This window comes from Leucoraja erinacea, chromosome 11, assembly GCF_028641065.1.
Source record: "Leucoraja erinacea ecotype New England chromosome 11, Leri_hhj_1, whole genome shotgun sequence".
Lineage (NCBI taxonomy): Eukaryota > Metazoa > Chordata > Chondrichthyes > Rajiformes > Rajidae > Leucoraja > Leucoraja erinaceus.
The window spans coordinates 49,504,153-49,529,060 of NC_073387.1; the positions used below are offsets into that span (position 1 = coordinate 49,504,153).

At 44.4% G+C, this 24,908-nt stretch overlaps 1 protein-coding gene across 2 annotated transcripts in view; it reads right to left on the reverse strand.

Annotated features, from left to right (window-relative positions):
• Positions 1-335: 335 nt before the first annotated feature.
• The window catches only part of LOC129701789 (pterin-4-alpha-carbinolamine dehydratase 2-like), a 42,934-nt gene continuing 18,361 nt past the window's right edge, over positions 336-24,908 (reverse strand). For both annotated transcript variants that reach the window (XM_055643227.1, XM_055643225.1), the window contains exons 3-4: positions 4,217-4,297; positions 336-1,615 (exon numbers count right to left, since the gene is read on the reverse strand). In XM_055643227.1, coding sequence (XP_055499202.1) covers positions 1,517-1,615; positions 4,217-4,297 — 180 coding nt within the window. In that variant the 3' untranslated portion in view covers positions 336-1,516. The remainder of the gene's footprint in view (positions 1,616-4,216; positions 4,298-24,908) is intronic.

Sequence of the window (24,908 nt, forward strand, 5' to 3'; positions counted from 1 at the left end):
AGGGCAAACATTGTGATAAAAGAAAGAAAAGTTGCACACTTGCACTTCTCAACATTTTATTTATATTGAAGGAAATGCACCCAACATAAGTGGATATTCCATTTTGTCTTTATTATTTCTCAAGTATTGTGTAAACTAAACCCAATATAACATGCGGGTAATGGAATTATTTTTTCAAAAACTGCAGATGCTGGAAACCTGAAATAAAACCAGTGTTGGAAATGTTCAGCAGGTCGGGCTGCATATGTGGAAAGAAAAATACAAATTTCGATGAAGAGTCTCTGCCCTGAAATGTTAGCTGTTTCTTGATCGACAAATGCTCCCTGACCTGCCGAGTGTTTCAAACATTTAATATTTTAATAATACACAAATACCCCCTCAACAGCATTTCAGATACAAGTCTAATGCATTTACATTCCTGCTTTCAATTTGTACATTCATTAAAAAAATAATTCCCGTGATCAGCAACTCCAGCCCAGTGCCATTGCCAGGATAAAAACATTTTTCACACAGAGAGTGGTGAATCTCTGGAATTCTCTGCCACAGAAGGTAGTTGAGGCCAGTTCATTGGCTATATTTAAGAGGGAGTTAGATGTGGCCCTTATGGCTAAAGGGATCTCGGGGTATGGAGAGAAGGCAGGTACAGGATACTGAGTTGGATGATCAGCCATGATCATATTGAATGGTGGTGCAGGCTCGAAGGGCCGAATGGCCTACTCCTGCACCTATTTTCTATGTTTTATATGTTTCTATAATGGGCCTGTAAGGCCAACTTAAGACTCTATATTTTTAAAAACATTGAAACTTCAGGATACAAGATGGCGCCGGAAATGTGGCGACTCTTTAGTTTAGTTTACTTTACTTTAGAGACACAGCGCGGAAACAGGCCCTTCGGCCCACCGAGCCCGCGCCGACCAGCGATCCCCGCACATTAACACTATCCTACACACACTTGGGACAATTTACATATTATACCAAGCCAATCAACCTACAAACCTGTACGTCTTTGGAGTGTGGGAGGAAACCGGAGATCCCGAAGAAAACCCACACGGTCACAGGGAGAACGTAAAAACTCCGTACAGACAGCACCCGTAGTCGGGATCGAACCAGGGACTCTGGCATTGTAAGGCAGCAACTCGACCGCTGCGCCACTGTTCCTTTGTGTACTGCCTCAATGTAATCTTCTATTCTTACACTCCTGAGCTTAAGTATGATTGTGTACATGTATGGTAGGATTTTATTGAAATGTACTTATAACCAAGAATTTCACCGCATCTCGGTACATGGCAATCAAGTACCGCTGAACCATTGAGATTACAGTTTCACACAACTTACTATTCACTGCATTACTATTCACAGCAGCCATGACCTTCATTTTTGAAGGAATTTAAAAATGGGATTACACGTTCCATTATTCTTCCCAATTTCACCGTGAGCTTAAATTCCTTCAAAGGTATATTTTATGCAAACCCCCCTCGCTGTTTCCCCCCTGGAAGGAAAAAAGGCAGAAAAACAACTAATTGGGAGAAGCAGCAGCTTGTTCGATGAATTTTGCCAGCTTAATATCTTTTTTGGAGAGACCACGGCAGTCATGGGTCAGGAGAGTGATCTGAACCTGGGGGAGAGAAATATATGTACATTTATATTAAATGCATGATTGAGTCACCATTCCACTTTAATCAAAGAAGTGATCTCGAGACGAAACTAAAGTGGGGCAAAATTAATTTTGGTGCAGGTCCACCATCGATTTTCCGGCACCCTTGGTTCCAGAGCCTTGCCGGATTATCCGTTTTGCCGGGTCGGCCATAGTCGGACCGTCCCGCCTAGGCCACCGTGGGGAGGGGGAGATACTGGCCCACAAAGCCGGCCTCGGAAGTCAGCTATGGAAACGGATCTGCCAGCTCCGGCCGGGCTGGGGTTCCAGAGCCCCGGCGGCAGGGGGTAAATACGACCCACCGATCAGCCGCGGAAGTCGCGATGAGGTCGAGATCGGCCGCCTCGTTGCGCCACATTTTCGGGGGGGTGGGGGGGGACTTTCGGGAAAGGGGGCTTCAAGTGCGTTGTTGTAATTTTGTCCGGATTATAAGAGGTGCGGGAATAGAATAGAATATGTTTATTGTCATTGCACAAAACTGAGCAACGAAATTCCATTTGCTTCTCCTCCGTTAAAAGAAATACAACACAACACCAATGCACATATGTACAGTTAATAGTAGAATATAAATACATTTTTAAAAGAGATTAAAAGAATTTAGCGGTATTCCTCGAAGTTACTTCTTGCTTCCCAGTGTTCACTATTGGAGTTAAGCTCTTTTATCGCACAATGGTAGAAACTATTTTTTAGTCTACCAGTGCGAGCCTGCAGAGACCTGAATCGCCTCCCGGAGGGTAGCAGAGTAAAAAGGTGGTTGGCAGGGTGGGATGTGTCCTTCTTGATATTTATGGCCCTGCGCAAGCATCGGGCCTTGTATATGTCATCCAAGGAGGGCAGGTTAACGTTTGTAATGCGCTGCGCAGTTTTTATAATTCCCTGCAGCGCCCTCCTCTCAGCCACAGTACAGCTGGCAAACCACACCAGGATTCCATAGGTGAGGATACTTTCCACGGCACATCGATAGAAGGACAGCAGCAGCGGCTGTGAGACGTTAGCTCGCCGCAGAAGGGTGTGGTGGGGAGGGAAAGAGGGCGTTTTGAGGAAGGAGTGGGGAAGAAGTCATTTTGGGGGACGAGTTGGAGATGAAGGGAGGGGAAGAGGAATTGTTGAAGGATAAAAGGTGGTGAGAAAGAGGAATGTTTCGAGGAGTTGGAGATAGGGGCCGAACTCTTGCAGGATGAGTGCTGGTGAGGTTCATAAGAGGTCATTTTGAGGGATGATTTGGAGACGACGGGAGGGGAAGAGGAAATTTTGAGGGATGTGTCGGTGACAATATTTTGTGGTGTAACAACAACAACATTTGCTAGTCTGGATGAGCTGAACCAGCACTAAAACACACACAAAATGCGGCTAGTTACAGTGCTATTAATGCTTAAGCAAGCCTCTTTGAAGCTTGTTTTGTGGAACTGCACACAAGGAACAAAAGGAGAGAGTAAGGGCTAACTAACTCTGCTGTAAGGTATTAACCAAGATGGCAATGTCTGAGAATACACTGGTTCGGGCTTGTAGCACCTTATAACACCTGACTGTCCCTAATCATCCCTTGCCCATCCAAATGCCTGCATATCCTATCCCTCAGAATACTCTCCAGCAACTTACCAACTACAGATGTTAAGCTCACCAGCCTATAGTTCCCAGCATTTTTCCTGCAGCCCTTCTTGAAAAGAGGCACAACATTTGCCACTTGGGTGGGGGAGGGATGGAGAGAGAGGGAATGCAAGGGTTACTTGAAGTTACAGAAATCAATACTCACACCGCTGGTTGTAAGCTGCCAAAGCAAAATATAAGATGAGATGTGAGATGAAATATGAGATGAAATATGAGATGCTGTTCCTCCGATTTCCATTTAGTCTCACTCTGACAATGGAGGAGGCCGAAGAATCCTAGAACATATACATATATATACATACATATATACATACATATATATATATGTGTATATGTGAGCATGTGTATATATACACACACTGAACTTTTTTTCTCTCGTTTATCATATTGTTTACAGTGTACCATGTTTACATATTCTGTTGTGCTGCTGCAAGTAAGAATTTCATTGTTCTATTTGGGACACATGACAATAAAACACTCTTGACTCTCTTGAGATAATGTTTACCAGTCTGTGGTGTGCTGAGGAAACATGGTGTGCTAGTGCTGACATCGCTAATATGGCACTGCTTTGAAAGGAGCGAGGCACATGTGGTGTGTTGGAAGGAACTGCAGATGCTGCTTTAAACCAAAGATAGACACAAAATGCTGGAGTAACTCAGCGGTACAGTTAGATAGACAGTCACATTTTTGAGTTAGATATAGCTCTCAGGGCTAACGGAAGCAAGGGATATGGGGAGAAAGCAGGAACGGGGTACTGATTTTGAATGATCAGCCATGTTCATATAGTGAATGGCGGTGCTGGCTCAAAGGGCCTACTCCTGCGCCTATTTTCTATGACAGGCAGCATCTCTGGAGAGAAGGAATGGGTGATGTTTCGGGTCAATAACCTTCTTCAGACTGTTGCAGACTGAATTAATACACACCGTCTTGCTGTGAAACTATCGTTCACGTTACCTTGTGGTACACATTGAACCATTCTGGGTGATGATTCATTTTCTCTGCTTGCAAAGCCACACGCGTCATGAACCCAAAGGCCTGGAACGAGATTCAGTTTGGACATAAAGTTAACAACCTCAAATTAAAAACCACCATTCTATATACTATCAAAGGTTAACTGCAAAGCTCAATTTAGTGAATCTGAATAGTAAAATAAAAATCTGTGCCTGACTTTACCCTCTTAAATGAAAAAATAAACCAATTTTCTCTCATTTAAAACAAATGTTGGGTCAAGTTTAGTGCATATTCATCTTTAATGTTTCAGCGTGCTTTGTTTAGCTCAGCCTAGTTTAGTTTAGTTTAGTTTAGGAACCGGAGACTCATTCCTGCTGCACCCTTCAACCACCTTCCCAGCCGTTGTGACTCTCCACTAAGGTGAGTCCAGCCATCATCGTCCTCCGCCTGTTCCACCGCTGAGGTCTTGGTTGGATTGCTCTTTGTCAGAGACCTCCCCCTCGACCTTACCGCCATGGGTGGCCCTACCAGGAGCATAGCTCCAGACGGCATCTCTCTCAGGATCACAGGACCACACAAGCTTCTCCACCACGACAAGGTGACAATCCACGGAGAAGTACATATTGTACATATTATTGCAATAATTGATTATATATATTGGTTAAAATAAACACTCAAGCCAATATAAGATGTAGACTCTTGTGTACAGCCTCAGTTTAATCTACTATTCCTACACTCTACATAAGAAAGATTGTGCCTATGTATAGTAACATTTTTATGGAACTATATGCAAAAAAGGAAATTGTCTGTGACAATGAAGTCATTTATTTCCAGTTTCCTCCCACATCACAAAGATGCACGTTTGTAGGTTAATTAGCCTCGTAAAATTCACCCTGGTGTGTGGAGAATTGATGAGAACGTAAAACTAGTGTGAACCATCCAGTTTTAATGTATTAGATTTTATCATTTAAAAAGGGGCGGCACAGTGGCCTATGGTAGAGTTGCTGCCTTCGTGTGCTGTCTGTATAGAGTTTGTACGTTCTCCCTGTGACCGCGTGGGTTTTCTCCAGGTACACCGGTTTCCTCACACACACCAACGACATACAGGTTTGTAGGTTAATTGGCTTCAGTAAAGATTGTAAATTGTCCCATGTGTGTAGGATAGTGCTAGTGTACGGGGATTACTGGTCGGCACGGACGAGGTGGGCCAAAGGGCCTGTTTCCAGCTGTATCGCTAAGCTAAACTATCTCTAGACTAAAAGTCCTACTTTATATTTTGTATAAATGCTGGTTGCGATACAAGTAGCTAGCAACACCCCAATAAGTGACTGTGGAGCCACTTTGATGTGACTATGATGGGCACAAAAAGCTGGAGTAACTCAGCAGGTCAAACAGCATCTCTGGAGAAAAGAAAGAGGTGATGTTGTAGTCTGCAGCAGCGTCTTGACCAGAAACGTCACCAATACCTTTTCTGCTGAGATGCTGTCCGAACCCGCTGAATTACTCCAGCTTTTTGAGTCTCTCTTCGGATTAAACCAGCATCTGCTGTTCCTTGCTACACTTGATGTGACTAATAATCTTTGAAATGAACTGACAGGGAAAAATAGTCTTCAACGAGTTCCTTCGTTAAAATCAGTACTACAGTTTAATAGAGGCTTTTCTGTCTATATTTCAGACCCTTGTTCGAGCTGCTGATTGCCCTGCAATTACTGGGTAAGGAAACATCCAGCAATTACGCACTGATATGCAGGCATACCTCAGGAAGCCTTCAAATGTTTCATGGAACTAATTTCCATTTTACATTATAAACTATGCTCTGTTCCCCGAGAGAGTGTTTCTCTTTATAATATTTAGATCAAATTTCAAGCCATTGGACAGTTCACCCAGCCCATTAATTGTCTCCATTTGTACCAAATCACCCTCTGTGCGGCACAGTGGCGCAGCTGGTCGACTACGGGTGCTCCGGTTTCCTCCCACATCCCAAAGTCGTGCGGCCTTGTGGGTTAATTGGCCTCTAGAATTGCGCCCGGTATGTCGGGAGTGGATGAGGTGGTGGGATAATGTAGAACTCGTGTGAATGGGTGATCTATGGTTGGCGTGGGCTCAGCCAGCTGAAGTGGGATGTTTCTATGCTGTGTCCCTAAACCTAAAACAATCAGAATTAAATATCATGGATGAGAAGGTGGGATGACAGAGAACTAGTGTGAACGCCTAATCTGAGAAAATACATTCTTGCCATAGAGGGAGTACAGAGAAGGTTCACCAGACTGATTCCTGGGATGTCAGGACTTTCATATGAAGAAAGACTGGATAGACTCGGCTTGTACTCGCTAGAATTAGAAGATTGAGGGGGGATCTTATAGAAACTTACAAAATTCTTAAGGGGTTGGACAGGCTAGATGCAGGAAGATTGTTCCCGATGTTGGGGAAGTCCAGAACAAGGGGTCACAGTTTAAGGATAAGGGGGAAATCTTTTAGGACCGAGATGAGGAAAACATTTTTCACATAGAGAGTGGTGAATCCCTGGAAGGTAGTTGAGGCCAGTTCATTGGCTATATTTAAGAGGGAGTTAGATGTGGCCCTTGTGGCTTAAGGGATGAGGGGGTATGGAGAGAGGGCAGGTGCAGGATACTGAGTTGGATGATCAGCCATGGTCATATTGAATGGCGGTGCAGGCTCGAAGGGCCGATTGGCCTACTCCTGCACCTATTTTCTATGTTTCTATTTTTCTAACTGGACTCTTTTAGAGTTACAGCGCAGAAACTGGCCCTTCGGCCCACCAAGTCCGCACCAACCAGCGATCACCCCATACACTAGCACTATCCTACACACTAGTTGACAGTTTGCAAATTTAACTGAAGCCTGCACGTCTTTGGAGTGTGGGAGGAAACCAAAGCACCAAAACCCATGCGGCCATGGGGAGAACATGCAAACTCCGTACAAACAGAACCCATAGTCAGGATTGAACCCTGGTGCCTAGCGGTGTAAGCCAGCAACTCTACCGTTTCAGCACTGTGCTGCCCACCTACAGCATAACTCGGTGGGCAGAAGGGCCTGTTCCCTGCAAATGACAAAAGTTGAGCAATAACGAGTTGTGACTCTTTGGGTATCGTGGCGCGGTCGAATGTTAGTAACAATTCAATGATTGGCTTTGCAATTTCTAGGCCATTGCATTTTCTTTAAGGATCTGCAATATTTTCTTGTGCTCTCCATTCTCTAGATTACAACAATTGTTACTTTGAAATATCATATGTTCTGGGCAACATATTGCAAGCTGAAAGGATGGATGCAGATACACTGTATCTCAGATTCCATGCTGCATCTCCAAACTAAACATGACAGAAATAGTTACTTCATACGATCTTTTAACAGTAATCTGTTTACTTGAAACGCACTTCACAACTTTTAATTTTAGAATACACTTCTTCCACTCCAGGATTACCACATGTTTCATTAAGGTCTTCCTTAGACACTATCATCTTGGTATTTGTGCTCACTTCCATGAGAAATACAAGCCCTTGACCTTCCTATATTCATCACATAATTCAGAGCCTGGCATTAGGATATTAGAAGGGACCCAGGTTGGCTCCTGACTTTGGGTGCTATCTATGGGGAGTTAGCACGTTCTCCCTCTGAACGCATGATTTTCCTCCAGGGTGCTCCGGTTTCCTCTGACTTCCCAAAGACGTGCAGCTTTGTTGGTTGATTGGCCCTGGTGTGTCGTGAGTGGATGAGAAAATGGGATAACCTGGAATGGGCAATCGATGGTCAGCTCGGACTCGGAGGCCGAAGGGACTGTTTCTATGCTGTTTCACCAAACTAAACTAAAACTAAACCAAAGTTAAATATCATACCACTTCATAACTTACTCTCCTATCATCTCTCACTGATCATACACGTCTGTTAAAAACACAAATATTCCCCTTCATTGCACACAAGAGTTTTTCTCCCAAAATTAATCCATGTGGTTAAAATCAGTGACTTCTCATGGCCAAGGCTGCTCTAAAGAATTTCTAAGTGCAAGATTTTCAACGCAGAGTTTTCAAGGTTATGTTTCTTGTGCGTCAGATGTTTTTTTTATAACTGCCATGCTAAATCCTAATCCCCTCCCCCACACTGTCTAATCATCAGTCTTTGTAAGGGCCTGTCCCACTCGGGCGTCATTTGCGCGTCATGCAGCTGCCGCGCGAAGATTTTGTGAATCCCAAAATCCTGGGGCACCACGCGCGACCGTGCGTCATTGCCTCCGCCACCACGCCTCGCCATGCGCGCGTAATGCACGCCATGCGCGCATCACGGGCATGTCACAACGCGCGCGTCATGCATCATGACACGTAAATGATGTTGTGTAAATGACATGCAAATGACTCCCAAGTGGGACAGGTTCTTTACCTGTTCATTCTGATGCCGGGAATGAGAGAGAGGTCCTGACCTCCCATCTACCTCATTGGAGACCCGTGGACTATTCTTAATCGGACTTTATCTTGCACTGTGTGTTATTCTCTGCCACAGAAGGCAGTGGAGGCCAATTCACTGGATGTTTTCAAGAGAAAGTTAGATTTGGCTCTTAGGGCTTCCCGAATCCACTAGGAGATAGATTTGGATCTTAGGGCTAACGGAATCAAGGAATATGGGGGAAAAGCAGGAATGGGGTACTGATATTGGATGATCAGCCATGACCTTATTGAATGGCGGTGCTGGCACGAAGGGCAGAATGGCCTACTCCTGCTCCTATTTTCTATTTTTCTATTCCCTTTATCCTGTATCTGTACACTGTGGGTGGCCCAATTGTAATTATGGATGGCATTTCCGCCAACTGGATAGCACGCAACAAAAGGTTTTTCCCACTACCTCAGTGCACGTGACAATAAGTTAAACTAAGATCATAAGTGATAGGAGTAGAATTAGGCCATTCGGCCCATCAAGTCTATTCTGCCATTCAATCATGGCTGATCTATCTCTCCCTCCTAACCCCATTCTCCTGCCTCCTCCCCATAGCCTCTGACACCCGTACTAATCTAAGGTAAAATAAGCTACTAAACTAAACTACTAAGCTCAACTAAACGAATTGGAACACGCACCTCGGTCACTTAAAATACAGTGAATATCCGGCCTGCCTGCCCACTTTACCAGCAATCAACTCCCACAGAATATAGTACAGACAGTTCTCTGGCCCTAATATAAATGTCAGGGGTGTCAGGGGTTATGGGGCGAAGGCAGGAGAATGGGGTTGAGAGGGAACGGTAGATCACCCATGATTGAATGGCAGAATAGATTTCAAGGACCAAATGGCCTAATTCTGCTCCTATCACTTATAATAATAATAATAATGCATTTTATTTGCTGGCGCCTTTCTGGACACCCAAGGACACCTTACAGGACATAAAATCACAATACATTTATCAATATTAAAATCAAGTTGATTAAAAACAAAAACAAAAAAAAAAAACAGAAAATACACAAAACATTTTAAGTCATTAAAATCAGGGTGAACATGGTGGAAGTTATGTCGGGTATGCTAATCTAAACAGGTGTGTTTTGAGTTGTGATTTGAATTGATCGATAGTGTCCAGGTGACGGATGGGAGGTGGGAGAGTGTTCCAGAGACGTGGGGCAGAGCAGCTGAAGGCTCTGGCACCCATGGTGCTGAGTCTAAATGTGGGGACAGTTAAAATTGCAGCTGAGGAGGAACAAAGTGACTGGGAAGGAGTGTATGGTAGCAGCAGGTCAGAGAGGTATTGGGGAGCAAGGTGGTGCAGGGCTTTGAAGGTCAGCAGTAAAATCTTGTAGTTAATCCGGTGGTGCACAGGGAGCCAGTGGAGCTGAGTGAGGATTGGTGTGATGTGGTCCGATGATCTGGTGCGGGTGATGATCCGGGCTGCAGAGTTGTGAATGCATTGGAGGCGATGAAGAAGTTTATTGGAGGTGCAAGTGAGGAGGGCGTTACAGTAACCGATGCGGGATGTGACCAGAGCGTGGATGAGGACTTTTGTATTGTCTTTGGAGAGGGAGGGGCGGAGTCTGGAGATGTTGCGGAGATGAAAGTATGCAGAGCGTGTGATATTGCTGATGTGGGGGCCAAAGGAAAGTGTACTGTCCAGAATGACGCCGAGACTTTTGACATGGGAGGAGGTGGGTATGGGTGAGCCATCAACTGAAATGGTGAACGGGCGGGTTTTGGAGAGTGTGGTCTTTGAGCCAATTAGCATGATTTCTGTTTTATTTATTTATGAGCTTATAAACTAATGAAATATCCGCGTGACCAGTGCAAACATGCTGCTCCACTGCATCAAAAATTTTAAAATGCTTTCACAAAATCCTGTTACCTTCAAGTATCAGGTTTGGGGTAAGACAAAAACTTTACCTCCATTCTGATTCAGCAAAGTACACCAGTCTAATACTGGCACATCTGACTGTTAACATGCCTCATTGCCTGTTGCCACTCTCGCTGTTCAAACCAGTTCATATTCGCTTATTGATAAAAGCATAAACTTAGGCATAGCAGATTTTTGCTTTTATTACTACAGTAATTGTTATATTTTGCAAAGGCAAGGCCCATATTCAAGAAAGGGTGGAAACAGAAAGCTGGAAATCTAAGACTATTATGTGCAACATGGTGGCGCAGCAGTAGAGTTGCTGCCTGTCAGCGCCAGAGACCCGGGTTCGATCCTGACCATGGGTGCTGTCTGTACAGAGTTTGTACATTCTCCCTGTGACAGCGTGGGTTTTCCCCAGGTGATCCAGGTTCCTCGCACACTCCAAAGACGTGCGGGTTTGTAGGTTAATTGACATCGGTTACATTGTCCCTGGTGTGTTGGATTGTACAGGGAGATAACCATATAACCATATAACAATTACAGCACGGAAACAGGCCATCTCGACCCTTCTAGTCCATGCCGAACACGTATTCTCCCCTAGTCCCATATACCTGCGCTCAGACCATAACCCTCCATTCCTTTCCCGTCCATATAACTATCCAATTTATTTTTAAATGATAATAATGAACCTGCCTCCACCACCTTCAGTGGAAGCTCATTCCACACAGCTACCACTCTCTGAGTAAAGAAGTTCCCCCTCAAGTTACCCCTAAACTTCAGTCCCTTAATTCTCAAGTCATGTCCCCTTGTTTGAATCTTCCCTACTCTCAGTGGGAAAAGCTTATCCACGTCAACTCTGTCTATCCCTCTCATCATTTTAAAGACCTCTATCATGTCCCCCCTTAACCTTCTGCACTCCAAAGAATAAAGCCCTAACTTGTTCAACCTTTCACTGGTCAACATGGATTTGATCTGGACTGATTACTGGTCAACATGGACTGATCACTGTTCAACATGTTTTAAAGTCTAAAGTAAAATGTTAATATCTCCTAATTGGATCTGCTAGATTCATTTCTAAGGAAAAAAAGGATGTGAAGAAAATGAGAATACAATTGATCTTCCACCTACACCCCATCCTCCAGTCTCACAGTTCATGCCTCTTCTCTCCTTATCCCACAGCCTTTCGTCTCCTTTTCATCCCTGGCCATAAGGTCATAAGGTCATAAAGGATAGGAATAGAATTAGGCCATTTGGCCCATCAACACTACTCCGCCATTCAATCATGGCTGATCTATGTCTCCCTCCTAACCCCATTCTCCTGCCTTCTCCTAATAACCTCTGACACCCGTACTAATCAAGAATCTATCTATTTCTGCCTTAAAAATACCCACTGACTTGGCCTTCACAGCCCTCTGTAGCAAAGAATTCCACAGATTCACCACCCTCTGACAAAATTAATTTCTCCTCATCTTCTTCCAAAAAGAACGTCCTTCAATTCTGAGGCTAGGACCTCTAGTCCTAGACTCTCCCACTAGTGGAAACATCCTCTCCACATCTTTGACCACCCATCTGCTAATCAACCCCCCTAACATTGCCTGGTTTTGTCCTGCACCTAAAGACGGGTCCCGACCCAAAACATTGCCTACGTTGTAATTAGAAAAGGGCAATCTTTACAAATAACAATTTTATAATCGCAAAATCTAAAACCATTAGATTTTGTTTTACAACAAATGCTCTAAATACCAATTTTTTAAATTAAGTTAAGGGCAGCGCAAGGGTGCAGCTGTGAGAGCTGCTGCCTCACAGCGCCAGACACCCGGGTTCGATCCTGACCTCAAGTGCTGACCGTGCGGAGTTTGCACGTTCTCCCTCCGACCTAGTGGGTTTCTTCCCACATCGCAAAGACGTGCAGGTTGGTAGGTTAATTGGCCGCTATAAAATTGCGCCTGGTGTGGGCGAGAAAGTGGGATAACATAGAACTAGCGTGAACGGGCGACCGATGGTCGGCATGGACATAGTGGGCCGAAGGGCCAGTTTCAATGCCGTGTCTCTAAACTCAACTAAAAGCAGTTCGGGTAAACATACCCCTCCCAGCCACCCCTTCACCTCCTCTCCCTGCTGACTTTGGAAGTCCAAACTAAATTTAAATCAGCACCAGGAAGTGAGGAATTGGACGAGGCATGATACATGCTCCACAAATTTGCCTTTACTTTTTTTCTGTTTATATTTGAATTCACTGGAACAAAATCTATCCCCCAAAAAACTCCCACCAAGTAAATGAGCATGAGGAATTTAAAGGCTAATTTTACAAATCAATTCTTCTGGCAATCTTAATTAATTCATGTTTAATATGCCTCAAGAAGGGTTTTTTTTTTCCACCAGTGTGCTCTAGACAAATTCCAACACTAATCAGGCAAATTAGAACTCTATTATTTAAGTGGTGTCTTATTATCCTCTAAATATTTGCAGTGTACGAACATACTAACTTCATTGAGCTGAGATGCCAATAAAAAGGAAATAGGTTGGGATACAGTCCTGTATTTAGGTTTCACACTTAATGATGTTTGACATTTTTCACATCTCGTCATGTGATCTGTCATTAAGTCCAATTACTTTGCGTAGTATCTGCCTTGAGACCCAATTAAAATAATTGTACGATTCCGGCAACGAAACCTTCCATAATTTGGCCAGAATCTGCACTTCTTCAACTTTGATTACATGAAAATTTAATAAGCCGCAAGATTTTTTTTATTATACCTTCTGTCGTGACACATCCTTACTCATCTGAGCTGCATTCAGGGATCGCGTTACGATTCACGGAGAGACAACATTTGGTTCCCAAGTTCTTGAAAGATCAAAACGCCAGCCATGCAACGAAAATGCCAAGGCAGTCTTTCACATATAATTGAATCTTCTGGCAATAATTGGAGCAATTTGGGCGTTTTAATCAGACACAATAACCCAATTTTACAGAAACAGAACCATAATCAAAAATAAATTTGCAAAGTGGAAATCAGTCCAAGCCAGATGTATTTTGGTTAGTTCAGTACAGAATCTCTGTGTCTCCCTCTCTCTCCCCTGACTCTCAGCCTGAAGAATGGTCTCAACCTGAAACGTCACCCAGCCCCTCTCTCCAGAGATGCTGCCTGTCCCGCTGAGTTACTCCAGCATTCAGTGTACTTTAGTTCAGCTTTGCCACGACTTTGTGGGGGGGGGGTTTTTCCTAACAGAGTCAGGTAACCCAGGGGGGAAATTTTAACATTGGACATCCCAAAGTGTTGGGGTATCGATTTCAAATCCAGGTTTGGTTGTAGACAGGAGGCCATGCTGTCTGTTTTACAACAGATACAATGCGGCTGAGGCAGGGGGTAATGGGGAGAGAGAGAAAAACAGAAGGATGTAAAGAAACAATTAGGTCACAGTCACTCAGGCCACTTTTTTAAAGTCTGCTTACACTCCCACATACAACAGCCGCAAGGGGAATAATTGAAAAGCTATCCTATTGACTCCATTTGCACTTCACGCTGCCTGGAGACCAGTCTCACCCCGGACACTCCCTTTTCCCCCTTTTCTCATCGGACAGGAGGTATAGATGTTTGAAAACACACAACTCCAGATTTAGAGACAGTTTCTTCCCAGCTGTTTTCAGGCAACTGAACGGTCCGCTCATCAGCTATAGCGCAATCCTGAACTCACATCTACCTCGTTTGAGACCTTTGGACTATCTTTAATCGACACGAAACGTCACCTATTCCATTTCTTCAACTATGCTGCCTGACCCGCTGAGTTGCTCCAGCATTTTGTGTCTATTGTTTTTGATCAGACTTCAATGTTATATCTTTGCAATAAATGTTGTACCCTTTATCCTTTGTCTGCGGACGGCTTCACTATATTTATTTTGAGTCTTTTCGTTGACTGGATATCACGTAAACATAAGCTTTTCACTGTAGCTCTGTACACGTGACAATAATAAACTAACCTCTAAAGTCACCTGCATCTTTGCTCTGTCTATTGTGGTTGAGTTTGACGATTGAATGGGTGTACGGTAAAGACTTAGTTTAAACTTTAGAGAGATACAGCGCAGAAACAGGCCCTTCGGCCCACCAAGTCCGTGCCAACCAGCGACCACCCCATACACTAACACTATCCCGCACAATAGGGACAATTTTACAACTTACCAAAGCCAATTAACCCACAAGCCTGTACACCTTTGGGATGTGGGAGGAAACTGAAGCACCCGGAGAAAACTCACACGGTCAAAGGGAGAATGTGCAAACTTCATACTGTCAGCACCCGCAGTCAGGAGCGAACCCGGGTCTCTGGCGCTGTAAGACATTCTTGCCATAGAGGGAGTACAGAGAAGGTTCACCAGACTGATCCCTGGGATGTCAGGACTTTCATATGAAGAAAGACTGGATAGACTCGGCTTGTACTCGCTAGAAGTTAGAAGATTGAGGGGGGATCTTATAGAAACTTACAAAATTCTTAAGGGGTTGGACAGGCTAGATGCAGGAAGATTGTTCCAGATGTTGGGGAAGTCCAGAACAAGGGGTCACAGTTTAAGGATAAGGGGGAAGTCATTTAGGAACGAGATGAGAAAATCTTTTTTTACACAGAGAGTGGCGAATCTGTGTAATTCTCTGCCACAGAAGGTGGTTGAGGCCAGTTCATTGGCTATATTTAAGAGGGAGTTAGATGTGGCCCTTGGGGCTAAAGGGATCAGGGGGTATGGAGAGAAGGCAGGTACAGGATACTGAGTTGAATGATCAGCCATGATCACATTGAATGGCGGTGCAGGCTCGAAGGGCCGAATGGCCTACTAATGGCACCTAATTTCTATGTATGGCAGCAACTCTACTACTGCACTACAGTACCACCCCATATCTGATCTGATTAGATCTGTATATCTTATCTGTTTGGATAGCACGCAAAGCTGTTCACTGTATTTTGTTACACGTGACAAAAATAAATATGAACCTAAAAAAATAAAATATTGCAAATGTTTGAAATCTGGGAAGGGAGTGTGTAAGGGCTACTTTCTTCAGAGTTACTGTATAACACCATATTCTGCACTCAGTTTCGTTCCTCCTTTGTGCTACCTGAAGTACTCGTGCATGGTGCGTTTTGAACAAAGTTGCTCACTGTATCTTGGTACATGCGGGAATAAAAAAATCAGTACCAATTCCAATAATTGCTTTCAGACTTCTCCAGGCATTAATAGACGGCACAAAAGCAGATGGAAGAAACGCCGGACGTGCGCACTGAAATGAGAAAGAAATAAAGTGCTGGAGTAACTCAGTGGGACAGGCGGCATCTCTGGAGAACATGGGCTGGTGACGTTTCGGGTCAGGGCCCTTCTGCAGACTCATCAAACTGAAGAACGGCCCCAGCTTGAAATGTCACCAATCCATGTTCTCCAGAGTTGCTGCCTGACCCGCTAAACTACTCCAGCACTTTGTGCCTTTTTTTGTAAACAACCATCTGTAGTTCCTTGTGCCAACATGTGCACTGAGTTCCATTGAGAACATTCTTCCTGTCAAGCTTCCATATTAATAGGACACCCATCTCTATGCCAGAGCTGGGGGCCAAGTTTTATCAGGCATCAGCTCTAGTTACTCCTGGCATTCATGCACCAGCAATACGATAAGTTGCAAGGATCCCTAACTGCAATCTAGGTCACAATCCGCTTCAAAATCTAAAACGTTCATAAGTTATAGGAGCAGAACTAGGCCATTCTGCCCATCGAGTCTACTCCACCATTCAATCATAGCTGATCTATCTTTCTCTCTCAACCCCATTCTCCTGCCTTCTCCCCATAACCCTCGACACCCTTTCTAATTAAGTATCTGTCCATCTCCGCCTTAAAAATACCCAATGACTTGGCCCCTTCAGCAGCCTGTGGCAATGATTTCCACAGATTCCCCATCCTCTGATTAAAGAAATCCCCCTTCAGTTTAGTTTATTGTCAGTTCAGTTTAGTTTATTGCCACGTGTACCGAGGTACAGTGAAGATTGTCATCTCCTTTCTAAAGGTAGGTCCTTTTATTCTAAACTGCTATACAAACTAGAATACCTTTTGTCAGCTGTGATGTTAGAAACATAGAAAATAGGTGCAGGAGTAGGCCATTCGGCCCTTCGAGCCTGCACTATTCAATATGATCATGGCTGATCATCCAACTCAGTATCCTGTACCTGCCTTCTCTCCATACCCCTTGATCCCTTTAGCTAAAAGGGCCACATCTAACTCCCTCTTAAATATATCCAATGAACTGGCCTCAACCACCCTCTGTGGCAGAGAATTCCACAGATTCACCACTCTCTGTGTAAAAAATGTTTGTCTCATCTCGGTCCTAAAAGATTTCCCCCTTTGTTATATTTGTCTCCATTCTATCTAGTTAGGTATTTTGCCAAAAATCCTAACGCTGGAATAAATCTAGATATATTTTAAAATTATTTTCAATGGCTTGAAACAAAGCTCTCAATATCTAACTTAAGTGCCAGTAAGCTAAAGGACACAAACTCCGCAGCCCTACATTGTATCTAGGCAGGTGTATTTTTAGTCGGAGTTTCCAGGAAACAAACCAAGGACAGTTGCCACTCCACTGACGTTATTTATTCTGCTGCCAGCGGTAGAGTTGCTGCCATACAGCGCCAGAGACCCGGGTTCGATCCTGGCTACGGGTGCTGTACTTTACAGAGTTTGTACCTTCTCCCCATGACCTGCGTGGGTCTTCTACAAAAATATTGGTTTCTCCCCACACTCCAAAGATGTACAGGTTTTTTGGTTAATCGCCTTGGTTTAATTGTTAAAATTGTCCCCAACGTAGGATAGTGTTAATGAGATGGGGACAGTCGCTGGCTGGTGTGGACACGATGGGCCAAAGGGCCTGTTTCGACGCTGTATCTCTAAACTAATCAGCTGCCTCGGAGTCAACGGGTAATTGAACAAAGGAATCTAGGATTCACGAGCAAAAAGCAAATTGCTGGAAAAACCTAGTGGGTCAGGTAGCATCTGCGGAGGTAAGGGGAAAGTCGATGCTTTGGGTTGAGACCATCAGAATCCTGATGCAGGGTCATTACCTACACCTTCACTTGAAGGCTTGTTCTTACACAAGGGGTAAAAAAAATGGTCACACATTTACATGATCACAGTGGATTTGCAAGTGACAGCCATTCTAAACACAACTGGGTCCAACGTAGAGCATTCCAGTCGGCATTACAAGGAGACGCAAGGAACCGCAGGTGCTGATTGACAAAAAACTATACAAAGTGCTGGAGTAACCCAGCGGGTCAGAGAGCGTCTCTGGACAACATGGAGAGATGACATTTCAGGTCGGGACTCTTTTTCAGACTCATTACAAGTAACCAGTCAACAATCAATATGTAAGCATTTCCATTATATAGAGAACAAAAAAAATCTGGAATAATTTTGCACTGGGAAATTTCCAGAGCAACGTTTGTTCATAAGTTCATAGGAGCGGAATTACGGCCATTCGCCATTCAATCATGGCTGATCTTTTCCTCTCAACCCCATTCTCCTGCTTTCTCCCCATAACCCCTGACTCCCCTACTAATCAAAAATCTATCAATCTCCACCTTACAAATATCCATTGACTTGGCCTCCAGTCGTCTGTGGCAATGAATTCCACAGACTCACCACCCTCTGACTAAAGAAATTCCTCCTCATCTCCTTTCTAATGCTACGTCCTTTAATTCTGAAGCTATGCCCTCTGGTCCTAGACTCTACTACTAGTGGAAACATCCTCCTCACATTCACTCATTCCAGGCCTTTCACAATTCGGTAAGTTTCAATGAGATCCCCCACATTCTTCTAAACTCCAGCGAGTACAGGCCCAGTGCCTTCAAACCCTCATCGTACGTTAACCCGATTATTCCTGGGATCATTCTCAGTTAAACCTTAATACAAAGTTATTCCTCCAAGAAATTACAATAGTGAAGATTTACTTTCAAGGGAAAACATCATTACGATATAATTTGGAGAATAAAATATCACTCTTACCATTTCACAATCACAATCACAATAATACTTTATTAGCCAAGTATGTTTTGCAATATACGAAGAACTTCATTTGCCAAGTCAGTCTTACAAATAAAAAGCAACGGAACACACAAAACACATTTAAACATAAACATCCACCACAGAGACTGCTCCACATTCCTCACTGTGATGGAAGGCGAAAAAAAAAAATCAATCTCTTCCCTTAGTTCTCCCACGGTCGGGGGCCTCGAGCCCTCCGTTGACGGGACGATCTTCACTCCCGTAGCCGGGGGCGTTTTGGGCCCTCCTGCATCGGGGGGGATGTCCGCAGGCCGCAGTTAGAGCGATCCCAGCAAAGGGATCGGCTCCGATATTAAGTCCGCGACTCGCGATGGGGCCAAAGGTCAGTCCGAGGAGGCCTCCAGCTCCATCAATGATAGGCCGCAAAGCAACCGGAGACGCGACCCGGAAACATCGCCGGCGTCAAGTTGGGAAAAGGGGAAGTACAACGGGATCTAGGGGTCCTTATTCATCAGTTAATTGAAAGTAAGCATGCAGGTACAGCAGGCAGTGAAGAAAGCAAATGGCTTGTTGGCCTTCTTAACAAGAGGAGTTGAGTATAGGAGCAAAGAGGTTCTTCTGCAGTTGTATAGGGCCCTGGTGAGACCACACCTGGAGTATTGTGTGCAGTTTTGGTCCCCTAATTTGAGGAAGGACGTTCTTGCTAGTCAGGGAGTGCAGCGTAGGTTTATAAGGTTAATTCCCTGAAGGGCGGGATTGTCATATGCTGAGAGAATGGAGCGGCCGGGCTTGTACACTCTGGAGTTTAGAAGGATGAGAGGGTCTCTTATTGAAACATATAAGATTATTAATGGTTCGGACACGCTAGAGGCAGGAAACATGTTCTCGATGTTGGGGGAGTCCAGAATCAGGGGCCACAGTTTAAGAATAAGGGGTAAGCCATTTAGAACGGAGACGAGGAAACACTTCTTCACACAGAGAGCTGTGAATCTGTGGAATTCTCTGCCTCAGAGGGCGGTGGAGGCCGGTTCTCTGGATGCTTTCAAGAGAGAGCTACATAGGGCTCTTAAAAACAGCGGAGTCAGGGGATATGGGGCGAAGGCAGGAACGGGGTACTGATTGGGGATGATCAGCCATGATCACAATGGCAGTGCTGGCTCGAAGGGCCGAATGGCCTACTCCTGCACCTATTGACTATTGTCTATCGCATCTCCGGCAATGTAATAAACTGAAACATTTCCCCCGACCCCCCCCTCCTCCCCACATAAAAACAAACTGGAGAACATTTACACAAACATATAAAACGCACTTAATAGATTAAAAAACAAACAGACTGTTGGCGGGGCTGCCAATCGTTCGGCGCCCCTGGTGGTGAAACAATTAACTGGTGACAGAGTGAGATGGGTAGTGTCCAAACTTCTTTAACAGATAAAACAATGTTGGATAAGATTCCACTTCAAGACCAGCTGAAACTTAATTTAATACAGCACTCCATGTGGAAAATGCATTATAATATACATATGGCACATAGGGAAAAGTAGCATCTCATGTTACCCTTGGAATGCATTTAATAACTTAATACTGTCGCTGCAGATTGTTTTACTGGAGCCCACTGTTTTATATCTTAGTGTGTTGGTGAGCAACTGATTTTGATCTCTGCCCTGAATATGTCTTCAAATTTAATAAACAACCTACAGCGCTGATTTAAAAGTAAGGAAACAGAAATATTTTTAAAAATTCAATTCAATCTAACTCTTAACAAAGTAACTTCAAAACCTGCACCTGGTCTTCAAGTGGAATCTTATCTAATGTTGCTTTACCTGTTAAAGCAGTTGAGAAAGCTCCGTCGTCTGACCACCCTGGACACGCTCTCATTTCATTCCTGCCATCGGGAAGAAGGTACAAGAGCCTGAAAACTGTAACATCCAGGTTCAGGGGCAGCTGCTTCCCTACAACCATCAGGTTATTAAACACTATGAATTCCAACTCAACTCTGAACTACAAACTGTCTTCATTGCACTGAGGACTTGAGGCTTTATTTTTCTCCTTGCACTGTTTTGCTGAGTTCCGTATATTTGATCGGTGCGCGTGTCAGGGGTTATGGGGAGAAGGCAGGAGAATGGGGTTAGGAGGGAGAGGTAGATTCAGCCATGGTTGAATGACGGAGTAGACTTGATGGGCCAAATGGCTTAAATCTGCTATTACTTACAGTATGACCTTATATATTGAATTTATTTTTGTTCATTATCAAAGTGTCCACAGAGTACACAAAAAAGCTGGAGAAACTCAGCGGGTGCAGCAGCATCTATTGAGCGAAGGAAATAGGCAACGTTTCGGGCCGAAACCCTTCTTCAGACAGAGTACTATGTTTACATATCCACTGGTGCTGCTGCAAGTAAGAGTTTCACTGTTCATACATACGGTTTCAGGACATACGGCAATGAAACTTGACACTTGAATTGTATCATAAATGATCATTGTGATAGATTTATGAAGGGTCTCGACCCAAAACGTCACCTATTCCTTCTCTCAAGAGATGCTGCCTGACCCGCTGAGTTGCTCCAGCATTTTGTGCCCATAATCGGACAGAACCTTATTCTGTCTCCGCAGTCAAATCCATTCCCCAGCATTAGAGAATACTACACTGGCTGGAGTTCAATATTTCTATGTTCTCTTCCATTTCTTTGTGTCCGCTCCATGTACTTACAAGCTGTGAATCAGTTTTGCCAATACACTTGGTGCCTACGTTAGAAAAGGTGCCTCAACTGTAAGCACTACAAAGATACGACAATTGGTTTTGGCTTCTCTAACACAAACTGAAGGTGAAACAAAGGATAAAGTTTTTAATTTCAGCTGAATTGGTGATTACTCCCAAAATGAATAGTGCAATATAAAAATTAACGACCCTCAGAAAAGCTCTGTGGACATTAGCTCCTACTGGTGCACCGGTAGAATTGCTGCCTCACAGTGCCAGAGACTTGTGATTTATCCTGACCATGGGCGCTGTCTGTATGGAGTTTCTACTTTCTTCCCGTGACCTGCGTGGGTTTTCTGCGCGGGTATCCCAGGAATGGGTAGTTTAACCTATGATGAGCGTTTGTCGCCACTGGGCCTGTACTTGCTGGAGTTAAGAAGAATGAGGGGGGACCTTATTGAAGCGTACAGAATAATGAAAGCCTTGGATAGAGTGGATGTGGAGAGGATGTTTCCATTAGTGGGAGCATCTAGGACTAGAGGTCGTAGCCTCAGAATTAAAGGATGTTCCTTTCGGAAGAAGATGAGGAGAAATTTCTTTAGTCAGAGGATGGTGAATCTGTGGAATTCATTCCCACAGAAGGCTGAGGATGCCAAGTCAGTGGATATTTTTAAGGCAGAGATGGATAGCAGTACAGTTGTCAGAGGTTATGGGGAGAAGGCAGGAGAATGGGGTTAGGCGGGAGAGATAGATCAGCCATGATTGAATGACGGAGTAGATTTGATGGGCCGAATGTCCTAATGCTTCTCACTTATGACTAGACGATAGACAATAGGTGCAGGAGTAGGCCATTCAGCCCTTCGAGCAAGCACCGCCATTCAATGTGATCATGGCTGATCATCCACAATCAGTACCCCGTTCCTGCCTTCTCCCCATATCCCCTGACTCCGCTATTTTTAAGAGCCCTATCTAGCTCTCTCTTGAAAGCATCCAGAGAACCTGCCTCCACTGAGGCAGAGAATTTCTGTATCATTCCTGTATAAATTCCTGTAGAATATTCAGAAGCATGGATCAACAGGACACAGATTTATCCCCAGATCCGCTACAAAAAAGCTCAAGGCAATTACCTCCCATATATCAACATTTACTGGTGTTTTGTTTGTAAGTGCAGGCCAACGAAGCAATAATGTGGTTATTAACTTTACTGAAAAAAGGAACTTTAAACAACCTTATTGTATAACAGCATGTGAACAGTTAATGCAGATTTAGTTTAGTTTAGTTTAGAGATATAGCACAGAAACAGGCCCTTTGGCCCACTGACTCCGTGCCGACCAGCTATCTCCATACACTACCACTATCCTACACACACTCGGGACGATTTACAATTTTTTAAAACCGGTCAATTAACCTACAAACTTGTTTGTCTTTGGAAACTGGAGCACCCGTGGAAAACCCACGTGGTCACAGGGAGAACGTACAAACTCCGTACAGACAACACCCATAGTCAAGATTGAACCCGAGTCTCTGACACTGTAAAGGGCCTGTCCCACGAGCATGCGACTCCATGCGGCAAGCGTGACCATAAGGGCCTGTCCCACGAGCATGCGACTCCATGCAGCAAGCGCAACCTAACGTGGTCGCTTTAACTGTACGGCCTCGCGGGACTGGTCCCACCTCGATCACTGGAGCCGTATGGAGTTGTGTGGAGCTGGTTCTGACATCGCGCGGGGCTCCGAAAAGCTGACCGTGTTCAAAAATTCCGCGCGGCAACGGCCTGCCAGCCCGCAGCCGCCTCGACGCCGTACGTCATGCGCGAACTTCGCTCGAACTTCATATGACTCACTCGACCTCCGCGCGGTCCCCGCTTCTGGTTTGGTCACGATTGCGCATGCAGTCGCATGCTCATGGGACAGGCCCTTTAGGTCGCGCTTGCCGCATGGAGTCGCATGCCAGTGGGCAGGCCCTTAAGGCAGCAACTCTAACCACTGTGCCACCCAGATTTTACATATTTTCCTAGCATTTTTCTTAACCCTGTAGTATAGGGAGAGGGCATGCTGCTCGATTCAGATGAAACTATCCACAAAAATGAGAGCTAGCTTAACATTGAAACTTTGAGAATATAAATTTGCTATCCTTAAATAACATAGATCACATTAATTCCACTTGGCAAGTGAGCTTCTACAAGTAAAACAGCCAAGAAACATCACAACAGCCGCTGAGATATTATCAGTCTTGCTTACACAATGCACTAACAATATGTGAGATGAGTTTAGTTTATTGTCACGTTTTAGTTTAGTTTAGATTAAAGATACAGTGCAGGAACAGGGTCTTCGTCCCGCCGAGGCCGCACCGACCAGCAGTCCCTGCACATGAACACTATCCTACACCAGGGACAATTTTAACATTTTATACCAAGCCAATTAACCCACAAACCTGGGCATCCCTGGAATGTGGGAGGAAACTGAAGTTCTCGGAGAAAGCCCACGCGGTCACGGGAGAACGTACAAACTCCGTACAGACAAGAACCTGTAGTCAGGATCGAACCCGGGTTTCTGGCGCTGTAGTGCAGCGACTCCAACCGCTGTGCCACCGTGCCGCTGATGTACGTGTACAGAGGTACAGTGAAAAGCTTTTGTTGCGTGCTAACCAGTCAGCGGAAAGACAGTACATGATTACAATCGAGCCATCCACAGTGTAATGGGTATCATGCAACATGATAATGGGTATAACATGAAGAACATTCAGTACAAGATAAAATCCCAGTAAGAAAGTGACACAAATAAAAAGTTTAAAAGAGGAATACAACTTCAAAAAATGGGGCTGACTGTAAACAAGCATATGCTAAATCCCTCAACACATCTTGTAGTATACAGCCAGCAGGGATTTTGTTCCAAACAACTTCAAGGTTTCTTTCCTTTATAAACCTTGGTGAGCAGAACGAAACATAGATAAAAGACTTTCCATGCATGATGCCCTACGTATAGAGTTTATCAGACTTCTGTTAGTCTGCATAATTTAACCAAACCTAATTAAAATTTCTGAATTTATTTAGTTTACCACGAGAGGTCAAATACCATTTGCATGGGTTACACCTGCAACCACTCAGCACCCAGCCTTTGATAATTAGCAAAAGATTCACTGGCCAGGCCCAAATTTGTCTAAAATGAGAGCCTCATGGTCTGATTTCCTATTGTAGTCATGCCAAACCTTTAGAGCTCAGGAGTAGATACAGAGTGAAATTTTCCAACAAGCAAACTGGGTTAATAATGTTTCTCTTTCGCCCTTCCTATTCTGCCGTTAGTTATTCAGCATTCATAAACAGCCCCTGGCATCGCACGCAGGCAGCTGCTCAATGGAATGACGGACCGCAGACAAATCACAGTGTAGATTAATTTTAAGCACAAATTACTAGGTAGCAGTCACAGGAAGGCTCATTAGTATCGCTAGAGGCAATAATACAGCAACCTTCTTCCAGGTAATTCAGCACAGGGCAAGGACCAAACCTTACACTTCCAAGTCTATGTGCTTTAGCGCCAAACAATATTAGCTGTCGTCCAGAGTGGCACAGCGGTGGCGCAGCGGTAGAGTTGCTGCCTTGCAAGGCTTGCGGCGCCAGAGACCCGGGTTCAATCCCGACGACGGGGTGCTGTCTGCATGGAGTTT